Genomic DNA, 26,453 nt, shown 5'->3' with positions numbered 1-26,453 from the left:
CTATGTTATTTAGAATTCTCTTGTATAATTTCATTGTTTTCTTAGTGAATTGTTTTGTAATTTTATCCTGTGATTTTTTATTATAATTGGAGGGGTCCGATTGTAGTTTTTTTCACATAAAATCATTTTGTTCTTTATTGTTGCTTGATAGTAGATCCAATTCAATTCTCTTTTGAATTAGATTAGATCTATGATTGCTTGTTTGAAATTATTGTTCATTATTGAAATTGAATCTTAATTACAAATCACAATCTTTGAGGATTTTAGATTTTTCAGTAATTTAAAAAAGTCAAGATATCCAGCATAATAAGATATCAAATCGAGCACTCAATTTGCTCAAATAATGACCTTGCTGTAAAAAATGTGCCTAAATTTTGAATACAATGAAGTGAAATGGCTAGAATTTATTCAAGCCAATATGATGAGAATCATCTTCACTAAATAGTTGGAATGAAGATATTTATTATATAATTAATGATTGTAAATAAATATATGAACAAATATCCATTATTCAACACCCCCTCCCGCCCAAAAAAAAAAGAAGACATCCATTACAAATTCAAAATTAGTGGTTGAAAATTTTAAAATTTAAATTAATATAATAATTTAGATAGTTAATTTTAAATTTTAATCGCCTGTACCAATATCGTGTATTAAAAAAGTAGATCTAATGAAGAAAATCTTAATCAAACTTTAACAGTGAAGTATTAAACTATATATCATTCCCATTCTTAATAACAATGATATATATTTTGAAAAATTATCAGAATAGTACATCTATGAACCAAAACTATTCCAAACAATTTTTGAGTTTAAACTTTTGAGATCCTTAACAATTTTCTACTCTTAAAACATATGCAACTCTGTTGTACAACTGCCACAACGGGCATTCTTCACTTTTTGAGGAACCACAAGATTCATGAGGAGCTCATTTCAAGCAACAATAACCCCATTTAGTAGAGATGTAAAAAAGTGATTATAAATTATAACTTAACAGATTATAACTTATAAATGAACATAAGCTGGTAACGTGTCTGGTGTAGCTGTGGGATTATAGATTTAAGTAGTAGAATAGTGTTTGATAATAAACTGTAAAATAACTTTTTGCTGCATAATTATCATTTTTGCCCTTATGAACAAAAAATTTGCAATTTTATCATTTTCTTCTCTTTAAATTTTGAAAAAATTATTTCATTAGTAGAAGTTAATTAATTGTACCTAATTTGTTACATTTCATTTACCTCAATTTTTTTAAATTTTTTTTTTTTTATAATAATATTGAGTTGACAAGGGAACGTAAAAATGTCATTGCAATAAAAATATGAAACACATATCGTATGCACTTCCCATCCTGGTAAGCAAAATATGAAACACATATCAAAGTCACATGTGCCCATTATGTTTTGAGTTGCATACACCTTTCTACCTATTAAACGAGGTTGCTTATCTAGAGATAGCCGACCAACATTATTATATGTAACACCCAAGTTCCACTTGTAATTATTTTTTTACCGTGAAATAAATATGATTATTGTTAAAATAGCAAGAAAAATGATCATTATGAAGATGATTATGAGGCAATTCAATCAGCATTTTTGTAAAATATATATAAATTAGAACCAACAAATGGAAGCCCAATGATCTGTCAAAAGAAGGAAAACAAAATCAATTGGATGAAGATGATTTCAGCTTGTGCAATCTTCAAAACCTCACCAACTCATGCCAAAATCAATTGGATGAAGATGATTTCAGCCCTTCAAAACCTCACCAACTCAATCCACATATGCAATCTTCCATCTGTAACATATACACTAGTCGTAATGCTCATTGTCTCGAGCATTGGTGAGTTTCTAAGTAAAAATTTGATGAATTCCATCTCATGTGGCATAGAAGACATATCTGTCATCTTCACAGTTTCAAGCAGACTGAATGTGCAATCAAACGGGCATTCTTTCTCCCAAAAATCCAAATCAAGAGCTTTTGTTGCAGTTGATGTATTTGAAGAACCCTATATCAATCAATACAAGGAAATGAACAAGTGAATGGCCATTGTAATCTGAAAAAAAAAAATATTTAATGAGTTTAAGATTACTCACCGAAATTTGAAGTTGTTGTAAACAATGGGAGTTCACAATCAAATGAAGAACCACCAGTATCTTCTTCATGTCCTCAAAACTCACTTGATATAATTCAATAACTTTTAAATGGTTATACGCAACTGGAAGTTTTCCTAGGTCGTTACCTATACTCAAATATTTGACAAAAACAATAGCATAAGAAAGCACTTTGGCCACAAGTAAGCATTAGACTATGTTTTCCATAGAACCTAAATAAATAAAAAATATATTTAGTAAAGTCTTACTTTGGTGAAGTAAATATGTCCAATAAGTCTCTCAAGGCATGGTACAATGCCAAGAAACTTATCAAAGTTGTAACTTGAACTTTGTTCAAAATGCTCGGCAATATCATCAGTCATATACATGGCAACAGATATAGCAAGCAAAAGGGCAACTTGATATGAGACTTTCAACAACATCGGGGGCAATTAAAACTTGTTGAAGATTGAGGTATTTTGAACATAAGAATCCTTTAAAAGTCGGAGTAGGGTTCAATTCACATCGAATTAGCTCCAAACGAGTCAATCCTTTAAAAGTAAGATAAGTCTCTCAAGGTATGGTACACTGCCAAAAAACAAGTCAAGTGAGCTTTGCAAGTGTGCGCTAGACAAACTGAACTTGTGAATTGGTCCATCATGAAGAAACGTTAGCCCATTTACACCTCCATTTACTTGATAAACTACATGTTCTTACTACATCTTGTTGGAAATGGTAGAAAAATTCTGGGTAAAACTAGAATTTTTTCTCAAGTTTGGTCTATTTTTTAGGTGGGCCCCGAGCGTCGATTTACTCGGGTCAAAGTGGTAACGCGTTCTATGCCGTGTTGTGATTCACGTGGTATATTTGGTTGCTCAAAACCATTACTGAGTGAATGAGAAATTGAAGCCAAAGTGTGCTCCATGGAAATGGAGTTTTGGTGGAAATTCCTTAAGGTTGTAAATTGGCTTGTCCCACATTGATTTGGTGGGAAGTTTTGAAAGGGTTTATAAGGCTTGGGTGAGATACTTGGGGTGTGCCCCAAGGGGTACCCAAGTGTTTTAGAGGGAGAGGTTATGGGCAAAATGGGCTAGACCCATTGGACTCAAAAATCACCACACGCGCGTGCTGCTGCCGTCCGTCCGTCCGGTTAGGCTGGGCCTGGGCTTGGGCGCGGGTGCGTGGTGTGTGGTTGGGTTCGGCCTGATATTAATCTTTTTGGGTCAAAAACATTTGAATTTAATTTTATTTTTTATTAAAATAAAATCCAGAATTCAAATTAAACTGGTTTGGATTTACTATTCATCCAAGCAGGGCCCTTCCCGTTTTCAAACAGAATTAAACTGGTTTGGATTTATTGCTCATCCAAACAGAGCCCTTCCCATTTTTATCTGTTTGAATTATTAACCCAACAGATTCAAAATCTGTTTAAATTCGAAACTAACAGGTTTCATACCTGTTCAATTCAAAACCAAGAGCCACCTTTACATCTATAAATAGACTAGCCTCCCATTTGGATTAATCTCGAATTTTGGTATTCCATCCTCTGTTTTAAATCTCTGCATTTTGCTGCATTTTATTTCTGAAAGAAAGAGTGTAAACACTTTGTGTGTTCGACGAACGATTAAATTGTAGTGCTGCTTTTATTCGTTGATAAGATCATTTTATCCTGGGAGATAGATGTCCAAATTCTGAAAGCACCGTGGAGAGGACGAATCTGTCTTAAGGACACAGTGTTAAACACTGGACTTGTTCAGAAAAGTTATTCAAATAAATTAACCAAGTAAGTTGTTTAATTTTATTCTGTTTTTATTTGTTTATTTAATCAGATTTTATTTTTGTTTTTGTAACAAAATAAAATCAGTGGTTTTATTTATTTATTTATTATTTAGAGTTTGATTTTTGTAATCAAACAAATTCTCTCATTTTCTTTATTTCTTTATATTCTGGTTGTTGTTTAGTACACAACAGAATTTAACTTAATTAAATACAGTGAAGATTGCCCTACAATCTTAAGACAGACCCCTTTTTTGGTATCTTCATTGTATTTAATTTTCTGTGTTTTCAAAGTAATATTCTGGTTGGAAAAACAAATAGTGATTTATGCTATTTGACAGATAGTAGTAATATACTGTCTCTTTTCTTTGACAACTAGTAATAATATACTGGTGTCATTAACAATTGCAGAATATTATTTGGTATTACAGAAAATTATTGTGATATTTTATTTTTCTAGTTTTAGTAACAAGGAAAATAAAATTATTTTGTTGTTATAATTTATTTTCTGGTTTTAGTAACTAGAAAATTAATTTGTGTTTTAATTTTTTCTGATTTTTGTAATCAGAGATTATGGCTACTACAACTGAAACTGCATCTGGCAGTGGTACTCCTATTGTTACACCTACATCGGTCCCTATCCAGAACCATGTTCATGTACCAATCAATCATGGAGAAAAATTGGAAAAATTTAACGGTACCGAGTTTAAGAGATGGCAGCAGAAGATGCTGTTCTATCTTACGACTCTTAATTTGGCCCGGTTTCTCCATGAAGAGGCTCCAGCACTTAAAGAGGGTGAAAGTGATCGGCAAGTTGTTGCCGTTGTAGATGCTTGGAAACATTCAGATTTTCTGTGCAGAAACTACATCCTAAATGGCCTTGACAATATGCTGTATAATGTATACAGTCCTCTGAAAACAGCAAAAGAATTGTGGGATTCTTTGGAGAAGAAATACAAGACAGAAGATGCCGGCACGAAGAAATTTGTCGTCGGTAAATTTCTGGATTTTGTTATGGTAGACTCCCAAACTGTAATATCTCAAGTTCAAAGTTTTCAAATAATTTTGCATGATATTCATTCAGAAGGTATGTCTCTTAGCGAGTCATTCTAAGTCGCTGTTTTAGTGGAAAAGTTACCACCGGCTTGGAAAGATTTCAAAAATTATTTAAAACATAAGCGCAAAGAGATGACCATGGATGAGTTGATTGTAAGTTTAAGAATTGAGGAAGATAACCGAAAGGCTGAAAAGAGGAATTGGAAAAATCCCATTGAGTCCAAGGCTAATGTGGTTGAACAAGTTCATAAACCACATAACAAAAAGAGGAAGTTTACTGGAGATGGTCCTAAACAAGGCGACAATAATGGCAACAAGAAGTTCAAAGGAAAATGTTATAATTGTGGCAAGACTGGACATCGAGCTTCTGACTGCTGCCGCCCTAAGAAGGATCATGGAAGTACAAGTAAGAAGACCACCAATCAGGCCAATGTAACCGAATCGGATTACATCTCTGACGGAGTGAATGACATCAACCTATCTGCTGTGGTGTCTGAGGCTAACTTGGTTGGAAATCCCAAAGAGTGGTGGGTTGACACTGGAGCAACTCGTCACATATGTGCGGACAAGAAGATGTTCACTACCTACAATGAGGCTGCAAATGGTGAACAACTTTTCATGGGAAATTCTTCTACTTCTACTGTGGCTGGACAAGGGAAAGTGATCTTGAAGATGACATCAGGGAAAGAACTGACCCTCAACAACGTACTGCATGTACCTGACATCCGGAAGAATTTAGTTTCTGGGTCTTTGTTAAGTAAAAATGGTTTTAGGCTTGTATTTGAGTCTGATAAATTTGTATTAACAAAGAGTGGTATGTATGTTGGTAAGGGATACATGAGTGATGGTCTCTTTAAGTTGAACGTAATGACAGTTGTACCGAAAGTTGCTATGAATAAGAATAACACATCTTTTGTTTATATTCTTGAGTCAAATTTATGGCATGGTAGATTAGGACATGTGAATTTCGATGCTTTGCGTAGATTAATTGGTTTAGATTATATACCAAAGTTTGAAATTAATCCTAATCATAAATATGAAATTTGTGTAGAAGGGAAACTAACTAAGCCTCCATTTAAATCGGTTGAAAGGAAAACCGAACCTCTAGAATTAATTCATACTGATGTATGTGATCTAAAGTTTATTCAAACTAGAAGAGGCAAAAAGTATTTCATAACTTTTATCGATGATTGCACAAGATATTGTTATGTTTATTTACTTAGAAGTAAAGATGAAGCCTTAGAAATGTTTAAACTCTACAAAACAAAAGTTGAAAATCAACTTGGTAAAACCATTAAAATGGTTAGAAGTTATAGGGGTGGTGAATATGATGCACCATTAAATGGATTTTGTGCACAACATGGCATTATTCACCAAACTACAGCCCCTTATTCTCCACAGCAAAATGGAATTGCTGAAAGGAAGAATAAAACCCTAAAAGAAATGATGAATGCCATGTTACTAAGTTCAGGCTTACCACAGAACTTGTGGGGGGAAGCAATATTATCTGCCAATTATGTTCTTAAAAAAATACCCCACAAGAAAATCAAAAGCATTCTTTATGAATTGTGGAAAGGTCGACCACCTTCCTACAAATACTTAAAAGTGTGGGGGTGTTTGGCAAAAGTTGAAATATCTATTCCTAAAAAGACTAAGATTGGACCAAAAACAGTAGATTGTGTGTTTATTGGTTATGCTCAGAATAGTAGTGCATATCGGTTTCTGACTTATAAATCAGAAATACCTGATATAAATATGAACACTATTATAGAGTCAAGGCATGCTGTGTTTTTTGAACATGTCTTTCCTTGTAAGAAAGGACAGGAATTAAATTCACAGAAAAGAACTTATGATTGTACACAAAGTCAAGAGACTAATGACAATCAAAAACAAGAGACTAGTAATGGTCTCGACCAACAGGATTTAACTGATGAACCAAGACGAAGTAAGAGAGCGAGAACATTAAAATCTTTTGGTCCAGATTTTCTGACATACTTGTTAGAAAATGAACCTCAAAGCTTTAAGGCAGCAATGACAGGTCCTGAAGCACCTTTGTGGAAAGAGGCTGTTAATAATGAAATTGAATCCATTATGCAAAATCATACTTGGGAATTGGTGGATCTTCCACCAGGTTCTAAACCTCTTGGATATAAATGGATATTCAAGAGAAAAATGAAAGCAGATGGTTCAATTGACAAGTATAAAGCAAGACTTGTAGTTAAAGGTTCCAGACAAAAGGAAGGTTTGGATTATTTTGACACATATTCCCCTGTGACAAGAATAACATCCATTCGCATGCTTATTGCTATAGCAACGTTGTTTAATTTAGAAATACATCAAATGGATGTTAAGACAGCTTTCTTAAACGGTGATCTAAATGAAGAGATCTATATGGAACAACCCAAAGGGTTTGTAGTATCAGGGCAAGAAAAGAAAGTTTGTCGATTTGTAAAATCCCTTTATGGATTAAAACAAGCACCTAAGCAATGACATGAAAAATTTGATCATGCAATGCTTACTAATGGGTTTAAGATAAATGAATGTGACAAATGCGTCTATGTTAAAAATACTGACGAAGGATATGCCATAATTTGTCTTTATGTAGATGGCATGCTTATCATTGGAAGCAGTCAAAACATGATCAAATCAACTAAGCAGATGCTTAACAAAAGATTTGATATGAAAGATATGGGGGTCGCAGATGTTATATTAGGAATGAAAATTACTAAAACATCTGACGGATATGCATTATCTCAATCTCATTATATTGAGAAAATTCTTGATAAATTTATCAAGGATGATTTGAATTTAGCTAGAACACCTGTAGACATCAGTCTTTATTTATCGAAAAAATAAAGGTGATGCAGTGTCTCAGTTAAAATACTCCCAAATCATTGGAAGCCTAATGTACCTAATGAATTGTACTCGTCCTAATATAGCTTATGCTATCAGTAAATTGAGTAGGTACACTAGTAACCCCGGAGAAGACCATTGGAAAGCGATCATTCGGGTTCTTAGATATCTAAGATTCACCCGTGATCATGGTTTGAACTTTACTCGATATCCAGCAGTACTTGAAGGTTATTGTGATGCAAATTGGATATCGGATACTAAAGATTCAAAATCCACAAGTGGATATGTCTTTACTCTAGAAGGCGCTGCTGTTTCTTGGAAATCCACAAAACAAACATGCATCGCACGATCCACAATGGAATCCGAGTTCATTGCTTTGGACAAAGCAGGAGAAGAAGCAGAATGGCTTCGTCACTTCTTAGAAGACATTCCAATGTGGCCAAAACCTGTGCCAGCTATTTGCATTCATTGTGATAGTCAATCTGCAATAGGCAGGGCACAGAATCATATGTATAATGGTAAGTCACGACATATTCGTCGTCGACATAATATCGTAAGGCAATTGTTGTCAAACGGAATAAACTCAATAGATTATATAAAATCTAAAGAGGATATTGCGGATCCGTTAACAAAAGGTTTGACAAAAGAGCTAGTGTATAGTTCATCGAAGGGGATGGGATTAAAGCCTATTACATAAGAGTCGTCATAATGGTAACCCTACTTATATGACTAGAGATCCCAAGAACTAAGTTCAAAGAGACAACTAAGTTATGTATGGCTCACCAGAAATCACCAAGGGATTAAAAATTTCCTACCCATTCCTATGATGAGAGTGATATCTGCAACATATGTTGTATGCAGGGGTATAAGGATAAGCTTTGCTTTTAATGATTACTTATATCTTGATTAAGGTATAAAATCAAGACGAGTATAAGGAGATACTCACAATAAGAATCACCTATATGAGTGTTGAACTGGGGCCGGTTCTATAAGAATGAAAAGGCTAAATTCTCTAGAAACACTTATGAAAACCAGGTGCATTCAAGGCCAAAATGAACACAACAGTGAGAACCACGATGTGTTAGAAGATATTTTGTGTGAAATCTATTGTCTTGGCTTACACAAACGGCTGAACAATTCAAGGCATCGCGTCCATTGGTTAGCCAGTAAGTCCGATAGGTTATCACTAGGGAAGGTTCAAGGCCGAAAACTACCTATCCTGATGCAAGATATTTTTGACTTATACTCTTTCGTTAAAGTCTACATATTGTTGCATTTCCGTTGTCATCAAATTCCATTCATGTGGGGGATTGTTGGAAATGGTAGAAAAATTCTGAGTAAAACCAGAATTTTTTCTCAAGTTTGGTCTATTTTTTAGGTGGGCCCCGAGCGTCGATTTACTCGGGTCAAAGTGGTAACGCGTTCTATGCCGCGTTGTAATTCACGTGGTATATTTGGTTGCTCAAAACCATTACCGAGTGAATGGGAAATTGAAGCCAAAGTGTGCTCCATGGAAATGGAATTTTGGTGGAAATTCCTTAAGGTTGTAAATTGGCTTGTCCCACATTGATTTGGTGGGAAGTTTTGAAAGGGTTTATAAGGCTTGGGTGAGATACTTGGGGTGTGCCCCAAGGGGTACCCAAGTGTTTTAGAGGGAGAGGTTATGGGCAAAATGGGCTAGACCCATTGGACCCAAAAATCACCACACGCGCGCGCCGCCACCGCCGTCCGTCCGGTCGGGCTGAGCTGGGCTGGGCCTGGGCTTGGGCGCGGGTGTGTGGTTGGGTTCGGCCTGATATTAATCTTTTTGGGTCAAAAACATTTGAATTTTATTTTATTTTTTATTAAAATAAAATCCAGAATTCAAATTAAACTGGTTTGGATTTACTGTTCATCCAAGCAAGGCCCTTCCCGTTTTCAAACAGAATTAAACTGGTTTGGATTTGTTGCTCATCCAAACAGAGCCCTTCCCATTTTTATCTGTTTGAATTATTAACCCAACAGATTCAAAATCTGTTTAAATTCGAAACTAACAGGTTTCATACCTGTTCAATTCAAAACCAAGAACCACCTTTACATCTATAAATAGACTAGCCTCCCATTTGGATTAATCTCGAATTTTGGTACTCCATCCTCTGTTTTAAATCTCTGCATTTTGCTGCATTTTATTTCTGAAAGAAAGAGTGTAAACACTTTGTGTGTTCGACGAACGATTAAATTGTAGTGCTGCTTTTATTCGTTGATAAGATCATTTTATCCTGGGAGATAGACGTCCAAATTCTGAAAGCACCGTGGAGAGGACGAATCTGTCTTAAGGACACAGTGTTAAACACTGGACTTGTTCAGAAAAGTTATTCAAATAAATTAACCAAGTAAGTTGTTTAATTTTATTCTGTTTTTATTTGTTTATTTAATCAGATTTTATTTTTATTTTTGTAACAAAATAAAATTAGTGGTTTTATTTATTTATTTATTATTTAGAGTTTGATTTTTGTAATCAAACAAATTCTCTCATTTTCTTTATTTCTTTATATTCTGGTTGTTGTTGTTTAGTACACAACAGAATTTAACTTAATGAAATATAGTGAAGATTGCCTTACACATCTCTTATCGGAAACTTTGTTAGGATGGTTTCTATAATACTTTGAGGCAGATCACTAATCAAATCTTGTCCTAAACCATTATTCATGTGCAGTTTTCAGTTGAATTACCTACAGGCAGAGAAGAAAACAATGCATCAACAGTCTTTTGGATTTCACAACAATTAAATATGAACCAAACCCATGAAAATTTTTCTCTCGCACTCTATTTAGTTGCAAAGAAAATTTAGGAAATAGGAGAAGGAAAAAAAATATCCTCATCAGCTGAATTGCCTACAGGCAAGAAAAAAACACATGAACACACTCTTTCGTATTTCCCATTAATTAAATTTGAACCAAACCCATGAAAAATTTCTCCTCACTCTGTTTGGTTGCAGAGAAAATTTAGGTAACAGAAAGAAAAAAAAAAAAAAACTCATCGGGAACTTCCGACAACATAATACCTCAATTCTACTGAACAAAACACAAAAATTTCGATTAAAAACTAATGAAATGTTCATTCTTTAGGTGACACGAATAACGCAAAACAGTTGATTCAAAAGCTAATTTTTTTTCTTTGCATCGATTTTTGTCAACAAACAAATGGTGGGTTGTCCTAAATTTTCCATTACAATTTCACTGGCAGTGATCAACAAAATTTAACCCCAAATTCCAATGATTCGTAACATGTTTAATACTAAAATATCAAACCCATATCCAAAATCATCAAATCATACAGGCAACGAAATACACAGACAAGAAGGATTAAAAAAAAAAATCCAAACTTTGAGGTTGAAAAAGAATAAAACAGGAGGTAAAAGAAGCGAGAAAACTAAGAAGTAAGAAATACTAGAGATTGAAAAGATGAAGAAAAGCTACTCCTTTCATTGATCTTCTTTTTCTTTTGCTACTGTAGATTGCCACCTCTTCGGAGAGAGAAAGAGAGAGAGAGAGAAGGGGGGTTGGCTGGAAGGGCATATTCCCTAAATCAATGTGTATATCTAATATATATATATCTATGTATAATGTACGGGAAACAAATATTCCGGCAAGCCCGTACTTCTTTCTTCCGAGCTCCGTTTCTGTCCGATCACCTGCGAGCAAATAACGGTGAGCTACCCGGCGATGTGTGGCCTGAAAAACCCTCCGACGATCAAGTTAGCGCACACCTTAGGATAGAGAGAGAGAGAGAGAGAGAGAGAGAGGAGTGTTTGAGTGTAAGAATTTCCTTACAAAGTGTTCCTGTCCTGCGTATGGGGGGGCGCAGACATGCTTATATACCCTTCTGCGCCCCAAATCTACTCCCATTGGTCTCTCGACACGTGGCTCTGTTATCCCATCTGTCAGCACAAATCTTGCTATACATCACCTAACCCAACTGCCAGCCCACTCTGCTGGGAGCACGGCAGCCGAACAACATTGTCTCGGCTATCAACGGCCATACCGAACATGCCCAAGTGCAATTGATGTCGTAGTTTCCTACTACTGGGCTTAATTCCAGCCGTGCTCAACTATATTCTGACGAAGCTGAGCTGGAGATTGGTGACGCCGGTCAGCCAAAGACCTTCTCGGCCAAGCTCCAAGCACAGGCCTTCCAACCGGGTTAAGGTGCGTGCATTACAACCTTGCAACTCGTGAGCCGGGGAGCCTCATCTAGGCTGTTCCTCCGCCTGTCCAGCCATCGCGGAACCGAGATCAGATAACTCGGTTCCACGTGGGCTTTGCCATTACCGAGCAATATCACGGCCTGATCTTGGAGCCCAATACCTCGGCCCAAATCTGCCCGGCTAACGTCACGGCCCAATCTCAGATCATAAATCTCCCTCTCAATTGCCCCTTAATTCCATCCACAAAAGCGTGACTGGGATTACTTATTTCGACCGGGATAACACTTCCTCGGTCCTCAGAATGCGAAATGGCGATCGGGCTAGTTGACATTCCTGTCTACAAACTTGCCCGGTTATACTCCTCGGTTGACGTCCTCTTCTTCAAAAGTAACCCGGTTGACTCAACTCTTCAACCTGTCTCTTCAGTTCTGACGTCATCATAAATGGGGACACGTGACGGGCTGCCATTGGTTCTCGAGCAGCCAACCCGCCGTCTTGCCAGAATTTGAATTTGGGCGGTTTCGTCTCCTCTATAAACATCCCCCCCTTCATTTTCCTTGAGCTCTTACTGACTCACTGCCATTCCAAGCAACCCAGAGCTCTTGCCTCTCCTCTGCCATTCCTGAACTCGCGCTCGAAGAAGAAGCAACCACTGCTCCATATTGGTAAGCCCTCCAACCCTTGTTATTGTTATTTTCCTTGATATTTCACATAATAGGGCAATAAAACGTAGTTCTTAGGACATAGGCCATAGAAATCGTCCCAAACCTCCCACTGTTCATGGTGTTCTTCATTTTCGCTGATGAACTTCGAAGAACTGGGGCGGACCGAGCTCCAGGTCTTCGTTTGATCCAAAAAACCATCCCGACCGAGCAAATAACCTGTTAGACTTAACCATAGCAAGAACCGGGATAACAAAGGTCTTGGCCGCTCAACCGGGCTAAAATCTGGTCTGCTTGGGCGGCCGAGCTCCTTGGTTAGCCTCTACGACCGAGGTGGTTTGGCACTCTAGACGACCGAGCTAAAGTCAAGCTCGCTTTGCGCGACCGCGCTCCCTCTTACACTCGCTCTCCTTTTCCTGCAAAGTCCAAGGGGACCACTGACCATTCTTGAGGCTCCCAAAGACCGAGCAGCCACAAATCACCTAACAGTGCCAAACCACAGCCGAGCTAAATTAGTCGGTCGTAAATGGGGAAATTCTGCTTCCTCGTGGATACTCCAGCTGCGCTAGCTACGTTCAGGGAGGAGTACGGCATCCCTGCCGACGTCCACATTGAGCTCGCAGAAGAAGAGACCACGCCTTGGGGCAGAACAGAACAATGCCCCTTCACCGTGCTGTCCATCGTCGAAGGAGGCCTCCGCTTCCCACTCAACCCACTTATCACCGAGTTCCTCCGCCGCACCGGGCTGGCACCCACACAAGTGTCCACCAACACTTACCGAATTATCAACGGCGTCCATGAACTGAACAACCGGCTAGGCACCAACTTAGGTCTAGCCGAGATATTAAGGCAATACACGATAGGTCACACCGGTGACGACCTAGCATATTATTTGAAAATCAGACCGGACAAGGAGAAAATTGTAACCGGCACCCCAGATAAAGACTTGTACGACGACGATTTTTTCTAGGTGTCAGGCAATTACGAAACAGGCGAGGTATCGGGCTGGTTTATAAGCAAGAACTTCGGTTCCTCATATAAGCCGCTCAAACTTGCTCGGTCAGCCTACCTTCTTTATTCTGTAATTAACCAGTTTTCTTGTTTCTTTTGCAGTAATCCAAGCCTTGCAAGCTAACTACCAATTTCCCAACGTAGAGGCAATTCGGACCGTGCTCCGCCATCGCCACCGAGATTGCAACGAGCTGCTCGGTTACACTCCAACCTACAGATACTCTGCTCCCCACCGAAGTAAAGTTACAGACTTTCTCCGTGCTCCATCACCTCCTCCAGATCCAACTTTGCTAGACATTCCACTAATCGGGTTGACAGAAGAGCAAGAGATGGCCAAACGAAGCCGAATCAAAAACCTGCTCACCGCAACGTCTGCCGAGGTACCGAGCGTCGTCACCCGCTCTCTAGCCGCCGGTCAGTCAAGGGGCGCCGTGGTCGCCCTAGCTTCTCAAGCTGCCGGGGAGTCAAGCCAAGCAACACACCGGGCTGGCAAAAGAGCTCGCGCAGGCCCGTCTGCCGAGCTGATTACCGAACTATCCACTGAGCAACCTACCGTCACAGTTGACCCAACGCCGGCATGGAGACCGCAGCTCAAGCACCGGGGAAAGGTGATCTCGGCAACGACTTCCGTCAAGGGAGACAAAGAACATCTTCTTGCCTTTGATCTCTCCAAAGCCCTTCTCCTGCCGAACGACGTGGTTGGCAGCGACCACGTTCCTGACACCCGTCTGGTGAAATCAGCCGTGAAGTCTATGACCAGGGTAAAAGTCTCAACCTTCTACTCCAATTTTCACTAGTGTTTGCACGGTTTCTTCTTCTACTCTGATCAGGATTCCTTTTTGCAGGCCATCCAAAAACAACACTTAGTCATGGAGCGCATCCACCGACTTCGGCAAAAGGCAGCCGACATTGACAGCCAAGTCCAAAGCCTCCAAGCCGAGCTTGGCCGGGCAAAAGCATCTCTTCAAATCGCCAATGCTGACAACAACAGGTTGCACGGTCAGCTTGAGAAGGCCGAGAAGAAGCGCGATGAGCTCCAAGCCGAGCTGGACGTTCTGAAAAAGTCAAGGAAGAAGGACTGTCGAGATGCAAACAACGCCGGCTTCCTAGAAGCCGAGGGAAGCTACAAGAAGCAGGTCTTCGCTACCCAAGACATCTACTTCAAAGCGGGTTGGAAGTCTGCCTACGAGCATCTCGGTCAGGGTCCTGATACTGACGCCTTTCCCACCCCGCCACTTGCTTCCCTGCCGGCCTACCTCGTGCCATATACCAATGACGTCTCCAGTGCATTGCAGGTTGAGGCCGAGGAAGGGCTTGAAGAGGAAGAGGCCGAGGAAGATACTGACGGAGAGGAGCAACCAGAACAGGAGCAGCTCGGCCGAACTGAGCCCGGTGTTGAAGACCGATCTCCAGCAGTGAACTTGGAGACAACTTCGGATGATGAATTCACCAATCTCTCCCCCTTAGCTTAGTTTTTTCTTTTTTCTATTGCTTTTTTTTTTTTTTTTTTTTTTGCTTTTCACATGTAACCGGGCTCTCTGTCCCTCTTTTTGTATTAACTTTCTATCAATGAAAAGCTTTAATTGCATCAAGTGTTTGCACGATTTTCTCGAACTCTATCTTCAGCAAAACATCTCGGTTTAAATCACGTAGTTGCACAAATCACCAACTAGCTTGACCGGAGTTAACATCTCGGTAAATTTAGTAAAATTTAGGAACTTCTTCAACCGGAATAAACATCTCGGTTGGAACAACAAAGTTGAACAAATCACTAATTCTTTCAACCAGACTAAACCATCATGGTTGAGCATGCCTGAACTGAACAAAACATCTTGTATAACCGGAATACACCATCTCGGTTTTAATTCTGATAGAATTGAACAAACCATCAACTCCTTCAACCGGAGTAGGGCATCTCGGTTGGAATCTTTGAGTTGAACAAACCATCAACTCCTTCAACCGGCGTAACTCATCTCGGTTGGAATCTCTGAGTTGAACAAACCATCAACTCCTTCAACCGGAGTAACTCATCTCGGTTGGAATCTCTGAGTCGAACAAACCATCAACTCCTTCAACCGGAGTAACTCATCTCGGTTGGAATCTCTGAGTTGAACAAACCACCAACTCCTTCAACTGGAATAACTTATCTCGGTTGGGAATACTTAAGTTGAACAAAACATCAACTCTTTCAACTGGAGTAAATCATCTCGGTTGAGAATACTTAAGTTGAACAAAACATCAACTCTTTCAACCGGAGTAAATCATCTCGGTTGAGAATCTCAAGTATTCAAAGCAATCAATCAAAATGCTAAGGCAAAGAAGACACTTCTATATATTGACAAAAAGAATTACATTATGAAGTGTAAGGCAAAAAATTCCTTTGCACAAAAAGAAAACAAAAGCTAGAAATAGTACAGTTTGAGGTTGGCCGCATTCCATGGCCGGGGTATTTCTCTACCATCGAGATCCTCCAAGTGGTATGCCCCATTGCCCGCCAGACCGGTTATCTTGTAGGGTCCTTCCCAATTTGCCCCTAGTTTGCCTTCACCTGGCACCAGGGTGTTGCCCATAACTTTCCTCAAAACCCAATCACCTACTTTGAACGGTCTGGGGTGCACTGTTTTATTGTACTTTCTTGAGAGCTCTTGTTGGTAGGCAGCGATGTGGATGAGAGCCCTTTCCCGGTGTTCTTCCACTAGATCCATTTCCAGAGCAATGGCCTCGGCGTTTAGCTCAGGTTCAAAACTTTCACTTCTGAGAGTGGGCATGCCTACTTCCAAAGGTATGACCGCCTCCATGCCATAAGCCAAAGCGAATGGAGTTTCCCCGGTAGAACGCCGCGGGGTAGTTCGGTATGCCCAAAGGACGCTGGGAAGTTCCTCGGCCCACTTTCCCTTGGCCTTCTCAAGTCTCTTCTTCAGTCCGTCAAGAATAGTCTTGTTTGACGCCTCGGCTTGACCGTTGGACTGCGGGTAAGCCGGAGTGGAGTTGAAGAATTCAATCTTCAAATCTTCACAAAACCCTTTGAATAGGCGACCATCAAACTGGGTGCCGTTGTCAGAGATCAAAATTTTAGGGATGCAGAACCGTGTTACCACATTCTGCCAGACAAACCGCTTCACGTCTTTTTCCTTGATTGTTGCCAAAGGCTGGGCTTCAACCCACTTGGTGAAGTAGTCTGTTGCCGCGATGAAGAACTTCCGATTGCCTGGTGCTGTTGGGAGCGGCCCCACTATGTCTAATCCCCACATTGCAAAAGGCCAAGGGCTGGTTAGGGGAAGAAGTTCTCTAGCCGGATGATGGATCTGGTGCGCAAACTTCTGGCACTTCTCGCACTTGCGAACATATTATTGTGCGTCGGCTTGGATGCACGGCCACCAATAGCCTTACGAAATAGCGCGGTAGGCCAAGGACTTGCCCCCTATGTGACTGCCACAGATGCCTTCGTGAATTTCGTACAGGAAGGCCTCGCCTCCACGCTACTCGGGTGCACGCACTTCAGATAAGGACCGGTGAAGGACTTTTTATACAACACTCCAGATAGAGAGAGCCAAAACCGCTCTGATTTCACCCGGACTTTGTGCGCTTCTTTCTTGTCGGATGGCAGAATCCGATCTCTGAGAAATAGGGCTATAGGGTCCATCCAGGAAGGACCTAGCGCGGCGCAGAATACTTCCGTTTGCCCGGTTTCTTCAATACCGGGTCTCGGTAGGAATTCAATCAAAAGAGGGTTGCGAAATGAGCGGTCGACCATAGAGGCCAGGCCGGCCAGCTCATCTGCCCGGTCATTTTCCTCTTGGCCGATCTGTTGGACCCTGATTGCCTGGAATCGCTTGATGTGGTCCCTGACCAAAGCTTGATACTTTATCATTCTGTCATCCTTTGCCTGGTAGACCCCAGAAACTTGGTTAACCACAAGCTGGGAATCACTGTAAACCATTAACTCTGATGCCTGCATCTGAAGCGCGCTCTTGAGACCGGCCAAAAGCACCTCGTACTCGGCCTCATTGTTGGATGCTGGGAGGCCAAGGGTGATAGAGTGTTCAATTGTCAACCCGTCTGGTGATATCAAAACTATACCTAGCCCGACGCCGTGACGGTTCGAGGCTCCATCAACAAAAAGTTTCCACATCTCCCCCACGAAGAGCTTCCAGCATTCTGAGGGGTCCTGAGAGGCTTGAAGGTTGATGGGGTCACGACTGCTCAGCTGTTCGGTTTCAAGTTCTGTGTTGATTGGTTCCAATTCAGTCACCCTTGATGATTCGGCACCGGACTCAGCAAGTTGATCTGCAATGCTCAAGTCCGTAGGCGAATCACCATGTTGCGGTATTATGCCGGCTGCAGGTTCTGAGCTGTGTGGTTGCATTTCTTCCCCCCTTGGTGATGCGGGACTGGATAGAGCAGGTTGGTCGGTGATACTCAACTCCGTCATCGCATTACCAGGTGGTAAAACCGTACAAACTGAGGGTGCTTCAGTGGTGCGCGCAAACTCCGCGTCGCTACCACTACCAACTGGTTGTATCTCGGATGGTCTTGCGTGCACCTCATCATCTGCCACGGTAATATCAACCGGGCATACTGGATGAGTTCCGGGTGAGAATTCGGCGACGAAGTCGGCCAAAGTCTGGGCTTTGATGGCTGTGCGCGGCTGGAACTTCACATCAAACTGTCCCAACTCGACCGCCCACTTAAGAATCCGACCAGAGAAGTCTGCCCGCTCGAATAAAGCTTTGAGGGGGAACTCGATCAAGACGATGACGGTATGTGCATGGAAATAGTGCGCCAACTTTCTTGAAGCCATCATTAATGCCAAAGCAAGCTTCTCCAACGGCAAGTATCTCGACTCTGCCGGTAGCAAAGTTTTGCTGACATAAAAGATGGAGAGGTGCTTGATTCCTTCAGCCCGGACAAGCACTGCACTGATTACATGCTGTGATATGGCCAAATAAAGAGAGAGTTCTTCTCCAGGCTCCGGTGTGACCAACAGTGGCGCTGAAGACAGATACTCCTTGAGCTCGGCCAAAGCTCGGTCACACTCTTCATCCCAGGAGAACTTTGATTTTAGGGACTGAAAGAAAGGGCATCCCAGGAGAACTTTGATTTTAAGGACTGAAAGAAAGGGCGGCAGCGATCTATTGACCGGTTTATAAATCGATTAAGCGCGGCGGCCATTCCGGCCAGATGCTGCACGTCTTTCGCCGAGCTAGGCTGTTTTAACTCTTGCACGGCTTGGATTTGTGTAGGGTCTGCTTCGATACCTCGGTTCGTGACTAAGAATCCCCAAAATTTTTCGGATCCCACGCCGAAAGCACACTTAGACGTATTCAGGCGTAGCTTGTGCTTTTTGAGAATGGCGAACATCTCGGCCAAGTCGGACAAATGATCTGCCTGATGCCGGCTTTTAACCACCATATCATCAATGTAAGCTTCCATTGTCTGGCCCAGCAAAGGAGCAAACATCTTGGTCACCATCCTTTGAAAAGTTGCCCCGGCGTTCTTCAAACCAAAAGGCATGACTCGGTAGCAAAAGAGTCCCCTTGGTGTAGTAAATGAGGTGATTTCTCGGTCGGGGCCATGCATGGCAATCTGATGATAGCTGCAGTAGGCATCCAAGAAACTTAGCCTGTTATGTCCAGCCGTCAAATCCACAAGCTGGTCAATTCTAGGCAAAGAAAAGCTATCTTTCGGACAAGCTCGGTTGACGGTTTTGTAATCAACGCAAACCCGCCACTTCCCATTCTTCTTCAGTACCACTACTGTATTTGAGATCTACCGAGGATAGTGCACTTCTTGAATTGCTCGTGCCTCCAGCAAATTCTTGACTTCCTCCGCAACTACCTCAGCGTGATGCAGCGCCGATCTCCTTGTTCGCTGAATGACTGGCTTGGCTCTGGGGAAGACATTGAGATGATGGCAAATAAAACTTGGATCGAGGCCGGGCATGTCGTAAGGCGACCATGCAAAAACTTCGATGTTGGCCATCAGAAACTCAACCATCTCGGTCCGTTCTATGGTTGTAAGGCTTGAGCCGAGCAAGAAGAACTTGTCCGACTGCTCTGTATCAATTCGCACCTCCACCAATTCCTCGACAGCTTTGTCCTCGGCCTTGGTGCCCACATCATCCAAGACACCTTGGTCCTCCGGTCCCTCAATCATTTGAACAAATCCTTTGGCAGCCCGGCTCCCGTTGACTGCCACGAAGCACTGCTTTGACATGACCTGATCGCCCTAAATCTCCTCGATTGCCCCCATAGCCGAGGGAAATCTCATTACTTGGTGAAAAGTCGATGCCACGGCTTGCATAGCGTGAAACCACCCTCTTCCAAGGATCAAATTGTAAGTAGATGGCACCTGTAACACCCAGAACTCCACCTGATTGACTACGGATCCCGCTTTGACCGGCAGGATAATCTTTCCCAAAGGCCACTCCGGTTGTGAGTTGAAGCCAACCAATGGTGATGTCGCCGGGGCCAAATCCGTATCTCGGAGCTTGAGCTGTTTGAAAGCGTCGTAGTACATGATCTCGACTGAGCTTCCCTGATTGATCAAGATCTGTTTGACTTCAAAATATTTGACGCGGAGTGTAACTACTAAGGCGTCATTGTGCGGTGTCTGAATGCGTTCCAAGTCCCTTGAGGAGAAACTGATCACATCTTTCGCTTCCGTCTTCCCCCTCTTGAGCGCAGGCTGAACTGACAAAACTTCCCTCATGTGCTCTGCCTTCTTGATCATACCACGGAGCTCGCAAACACGCGCCGGTTCCACTATGCCGTGGATGACATTCACAACCCCTTGAGGAGGTGCATCTCGGTCATCCGGTCCCCGCGGATCAACCGGAACCTGATTTGCCTTAACGCCCCCATCAATGTAAAGATCCAGGTGCCCGGCCGTGACTAGCTCTTCCAGGTATTGCCTCAATGGAAAACAATCCTCAGTCCGGTGGCTTCGCTCCTGATGAAACGTGCAATGATACCGCGGATTGTAGCCCTTTTGTCCATCGTCCAACTTAGCAGGAAACCGGACATACTCCTCGTCTCGGATTTCACTAAGTATGCGATAGATCGGAATCTTGAAGACCGTGGTTATGCCAGTCCTTGCCTTCAACCTTCTGTTTGCTTCCGCTACGTCATCTCGGGGGTAGTCATCCCGGTCATTCCGACGTCCTCTATCCCAGTTTTTACGATTCGAGCCACGGTCCGATTCCTCTGCTCGGTCACTTGAGCGGCTGGACTCTTGCCCAACTGCATGCACTTTGCCTGCTGTCTTCTTGTCTATTGCTACTGGAGTTACCTTCACGGTAGATGCTGACGCATCATCCTCGACTCGGATGTGCTCATTGATACGTCGGTTGGTGCATGGTAAGCAAGTCCCGCAGTCTATGTCCGACTGGGAGACTACGCTTGTATTGAGTGATTGTAAGGTTGACCGGGCAATTTAAGATCTCGTTGAAGGTCTCCCAATATCTAGAGTTGTATGCCTTTAATGTGTCGCTCGGTTCCATCTTGACACTCAATAGGTGATCGACTTCCTTTGGTGTTTTTGTGTTGGTTTTGAAGCGCGTGACAAAGGCTTTGGCCAGCTGATGCCACCTCTCAATACTCCCCTCCGGCAGCCTTTCAAACCACTTCAAGCCCAGTTCGCCCAAACTTGACGGAAAGATGAGGCACATAAGAGCGTCATTCCGCCTATGTCCGGCCATGACCTGTCGGAAATGACTTACATGCATGAAGGGATCGGTTTTCCCGTCGTAAAGCATGAACTTTGGCTGGTGGAAGCTTGCCAGAAGCGGTGTTGTTTCTATTTCCAAGGAGAAAGGGGTGGCACTTAACCTGGCCAAATCTGAATCCACTAGGAGTGGCACTGCTTGGCGGGGTAAAGGTATTCCGACCTCCTCGCTGGTGTGAACCCCGTAGGATAGCCGCTGGAACGCCGGTATCCTCTGAGCTTCGCGCCGACGAGCCCGCTCCATTAAGACCGCCCGCAAATCCTCTGAATGAGCGGAGTAAGAGTACCTCGACGTCGTCACCGGACGTGAGGGCCGGTAAGTGCTATCTTGCGCGCTAGACTTCTCTGCATGCACATCGGAATCACCAACCTGGTAACTTCTGGTAATAGAAATGGATGGAGTGCGTCGCTGACTCTGACCGCCTGAACGGCGGGATGGGGTGCGCTCACTGTGGTCACCTAATCCAGCTACACCCTTCCCTTTGACATGCCGCTTGAGCTCCTCCATCTCCGCCGCCATTCGCCGGATGACAGCATCTTGGTCCCTCAACTTGTGTTCCAGACGTCGGGCATGTGATTCTCTCCGCCGCCGATGACCGTCTGGACTTCGTGAATGACCATAACTTCTTCCGCGCTTATCCCGCGCGTCTCCTGACCGTCCTCAGGTGGGTATCTCCAAGTCCGCCATTGGATGGATGGCGGGAGGTCCTTCTCTCCTTCGGGTGAACTCCGGGGTGGCTCCGTCTATGGCAGACAATGGAAACTCATCGTTGTTCGCCATGGACGGCGATCAGACGAGCCTAGAAGACAAGGTTTTGTCTGTCAAGCTTCCCACAGACAGCGCCAATTGTACGGGAAGCAAATATTCCGGCAAGCCCGTACTTCTTTCTTCCGAGCTCCGTTTCTGTCCGATCACCTGCGAGCAAATAACGGTGAGCTACCCGGCGGTGTGTGGCCGGAAAAACCCTCCGACGATCAAGTTAGCGCACACCTTAAGATAGAGAGAGAGAGAGAGAAAGAAAGAGAGAGAGAGAGAGAGAGAGAGAGAGAGAGAGGAGTGTTTGAGTGTAAGAATTTCCTTACAAAGTGTTCCTGTCCTGCGTATGGGGGGCGCAGACATGCTTATATACCCTTCTGCGCCCCAAATCTACTCCCATTGGTCTCTCGACACGTGACTCTGTTATCTCATCTGTCAGCACAAATCTTGCTATACATCACCTAACCCAACTGCCACCCCACTCTGCTGGGAGCACGGCAGCCGGGCAACATTGTCTCGGCTATCAACGGCCATACCGAACATGCCCAAGTGCAGTTGATGTCGTAGTTTCCTACTACCGGGCTTAATTCCAGCCGTGCTCAACTGTATTCCGGCGAAGCTGAGCTGGAGATTGGTGACGTCGGTCAGCCAAAGACCTTCTCGGCCAAGCTCCAAGCACAGGCCTTCCAACCGGGTTAAGGTGCGTGCATTACAACCTTGCAACGCGTGAGCCGGGGAGCCTCATCTAGGCTGTTCCTCTACCTGTCCGGCCTTCGCGGAACTGAGATCAGATAACTCGGTTCCACGTGGGCTTTGCCATCACCGAGCAATATCACGGCTTGATCTTGGAGCCCAATACCTCGGCCCAAATCTGCCCGGCTAACGTCATGGCCCAATTTCAAATCATAAATCTCCCTCTCATATAACAAAACATAGAGTTTAGGGTTTCAAATCTTATTTTTTGGTAGAGATCAACGGAAAACAAGGACGATCACCGACGATCTTCAATGTGTGGAGCAGTTCTTCATCATTCGGCAGTGAGAGGAGAGGAGAAAAGGAGAGCATCGTTTGAGAGGAGAAGGGTTAGGTCTGAACCCAGAACTGTGTTTATATGTTGGCATTTTTGTAATTTCTTAAGTTTTTGGAGGGCATTTAAGTAATTTTGCCTCTCCAAGATCAGCTGTGCTTGGGAGCTACTATTTACACACACCAAACCCACTCTATACACACACTTAATGAAGAGGATGTGCAAAAAGTATACCAAGGAGGATGTGCAAAAAGTGTATATTGTATGTGCAAATAGAAGCTTTCGCTGTGCTTAAGCTAAATTTATAAGCACCCTTAGGCCATGTTTGGGAATATGTTAATTTAGTAACTTTTTGGTTATTTGGCTAAAATATGAGCTAAAAAAATTTAGTATGTTTGGGATGAATTTTTGATTTTTTACGAAAAGATGTGCAAAAAGTAGAGAGAAAAGAGAATTTTTGACTTTTTGGTATGAGTTGTTGATTTTTTGACTTTTTTAGTAACTTTTTAATTTTTTGGCTAAAACGGAGGGTAACCAAACGAGGCCTTAGAGCAATTTTCAGATTTAAGCCGAAAAATGTTTAAATTAAGTTATAATCTGTGGTTTATAAGTTATACCAAACACACCAACATAGCTTAATTTAAGCCAAAAGGGAATTTAGGCCTCGTTTTGGCAACTGGTTTTTTTAGCCAAAAAGTCACTAAAAAAGTCAAAAAACCAACAATCCAGACCAAAAAGTCAAAAATTCTCTTTTCTCTCTACTTTTTGCACATCTTTTCGTAAAAAATTAAAAAGTCATTCCAAACATACTAATTTTTTTTAGATCATATTTTAGCCAAATAAATAAAAAGTTACTAAATTAGCCTGTTTCTAAACGAGGCCTTAAGCTGGAAAATTTTTTTACCAAATAGGCACAATATGGAACATCATTAAAACAAACTTTATTAATTAAGTTTGGTGTATTCGGCAAAGTTTATTTTTTGACTTTTTAAGTTAAAATTTACAAAATGACAAAATAGATTAAAATAATTAACAAGACAAAATATCACAACCAATTCATATTCATTTTACTTTTTCTCTCACAAACATCACATCTAATTATATAAAAAAAATCCAATTATCTTTCAAAATACAAAAATTTTAACCTACTAAAATAATTTAAAACTAAAATAACCTATTAAAATTGTAACTTTCCAAACACTCACTTCGTTACGTGCAGATGAGCTCATGTGCCACGTGTGGTTCCATTTCATGTATACTACCAACCTTTTAAATACACTTAATTTGGAATTGAACTATAACCATTTCTTCTCTCTCTCAACAAAAATGGTGGTGAGCTTGAGAGGTTCTTGCTTGGTTAAACCAGCAAAGCCAACACAAAATGGTTGTCTTACCTTGTCAGAATGGGATCAAATAGGTGTCATAACTCATTTTCCCACTATCTACTTCTACAAACCTCCAAAAGAGTGGCTCACTCCAACTTACAAGATCATAAAAACACTAAGAGATTCATTGAGCTTGGCATTGGTGCATTTTTATCCATTAGCCGGTCGTTTGAGTTCCATAGGTGGAGGTCGTCTAGTGCTCGATTGCAATGCCCTGGGTGTTCAGCTCATTGAAGCTGACTCCGAGTCCAAGCTAGATGATTTTGGCGACTTTTCTCCGTCCCCCGAGTTTGACTGCCTTATCCCTTGTGTTAACTACAAGAGCACCCCTATCCATGAATTGCCATTACTAATTGTGCAACTAACGAAGTTTAGTTGTGGTGGCATTAGCCTCGGCATGACAATATCACATGCGGTTGTTGATGGGCAAAGTGCTCTTCATTTCGTGTCCGAGTGGGCTAGGCTTGCTCGAGGCGAGCCAATATCTGCATCACCATTCCTTGATCGAAAGGTGTTGGAGGATCTGCGAGCTGTTGATCCAACACCAAAATCACATTTTGATCATGCCCAGTTCAATCAGCCGCCACTTTTGATTGGGAAAACAAGCAGCGAAGAAGAGAGAAAGAAGAAAACCACGACAGCGATGTTGAAACTGAGAAAAAACCCAAGTTGAGAAAATCAAGGATAAGGCTAATGAAGGGTGGAACTGGACTAGTAGTGGTACTACTAGTACTATTTGTCGTGCTTACACTCGTTATGAGTCGATCACTGGACACATATGGAGATGCGCATGCAAGGCCCGCGGGCACAAAAGTGAGCAACTGACATCATTAGTTGTGACTGTTGATTCACGCAGTCGTTGCAAGAAACCACCATTGCCACAAAAGTACTTTGGCAATGCAACTGTAGATGTGGTCGCGACTGCCTACTCGGGTGAGCTACTGTCTAGACCATTAGGTTATGCTTCAAGTAGAATAAGAGAAGCAATTGAGAAAGTGACTGATGAGTACCTCAACTCAGCCATTAATTTTCTCAAGAACCAAACAGACTTGTCGAAGTTTCAATATCTACATGCAGTAGACCAAGAGAGTAAGCCTTTCTTCTATGGAAACCCAAATCTTGGAGTGACAAGTTGGATGAGCTTGCCAATGTATGGGGTGGATTTTGGTTGGGGAAAGGAAATCTACATGGGTCCAGGAAATCATGATCTTGATGGTGACACTTTGTTACTACCAAGTCACAACGAGGATGGATCGTTGGTTGTTGCATTGTGTCTTCAAGTGGATCGCATGGATGCTTTTAAGAAGTTCTTTTATGAAGACATTGTCTAGAAATTGATCAGCAGCAAAGAATAAGGGTTTAGAGATTACAAGAGCAGTACTATTGATGTAATGTTGAGTATGCCAAAATGAATAAATAAAGATGCAAAGATCTAGTAAACAACCAATGCTTTTTAATAACACAAAAAAAAAAAAAAAAAAATTCAAAATCCAAAGTAGGGTTAAAAACCATCCGACTTAAATCGAGTAATAGGTTGTTCAAGTATAATATGATAACTAAATGAATTTAAAATTGTGTTTAAATTTTACTTGTTTACATAACGAGTTGATCTTGAATGAATTTTTAACGAACTGAATACGAGTCCACTTTGAGTGGCTTACTTTTTCATAATACATATAAGTTTATCGAGACGAGTTGTTTAAGCCTTATTTGAAAACTTATTGATCTATGATTGTGTTAAAACTTGACTTGTGTACATAGTTAGTTGATTTCGAACAAACTTTTAACGAGTCAAGAAATCACCACATAACTAATAGAATATACAATGTAAAGATACTAAGGCTCTGTTTGTTTGTGTTCTGAAAATAGTTTTCAACACTTGAGTTTGAGCATGATGTTTGGTAAGAGTTTTGGAATTAATT

General features: G+C 41.7%; 1 protein-coding gene and 1 non-coding gene across 2 annotated transcripts; one reads left to right on the top strand and one right to left on the bottom strand.

The window, feature by feature from the left end:
• Nucleotides 1–1,570: 1,570 nt before the first annotated feature.
• Nucleotides 1,571–2,815, bottom strand: LOC114280652 (uncharacterized). Its single transcript, XR_014329174.1, has 2 exons — nt 2,097–2,815; nt 1,571–2,008 (listed from the first exon to the last, which is right to left on the bottom strand). It is a non-coding gene; the product is annotated as an uncharacterized LOC114280652 (transcript).
• Nucleotides 2,816–24,472: 21,657 nt separating this feature from the next.
• LOC114280651 (spermidine hydroxycinnamoyl transferase) lies at nt 24,473–25,996 on the top strand. The gene is given in 2 exon segments (XM_082867919.1): nt 24,473–25,186; nt 25,188–25,996. Coding segments are annotated over 2 exon segments (1,389 nt in total). The 3' UTR covers nt 25,863–25,996.
• Nucleotides 25,997–26,453: the final 457 nt, after the last annotated feature.

Source organism: Camellia sinensis, chromosome 5 (assembly GCF_055761805.1).
Source record: "Camellia sinensis isolate YWXY chromosome 5, ASM5576180v1, whole genome shotgun sequence".
Taxonomy (NCBI): Eukaryota; Viridiplantae; Streptophyta; class Magnoliopsida; order Ericales; family Theaceae; genus Camellia; species Camellia sinensis.
This window is presented reverse-complemented; position numbering and strand designations above follow the sequence as displayed.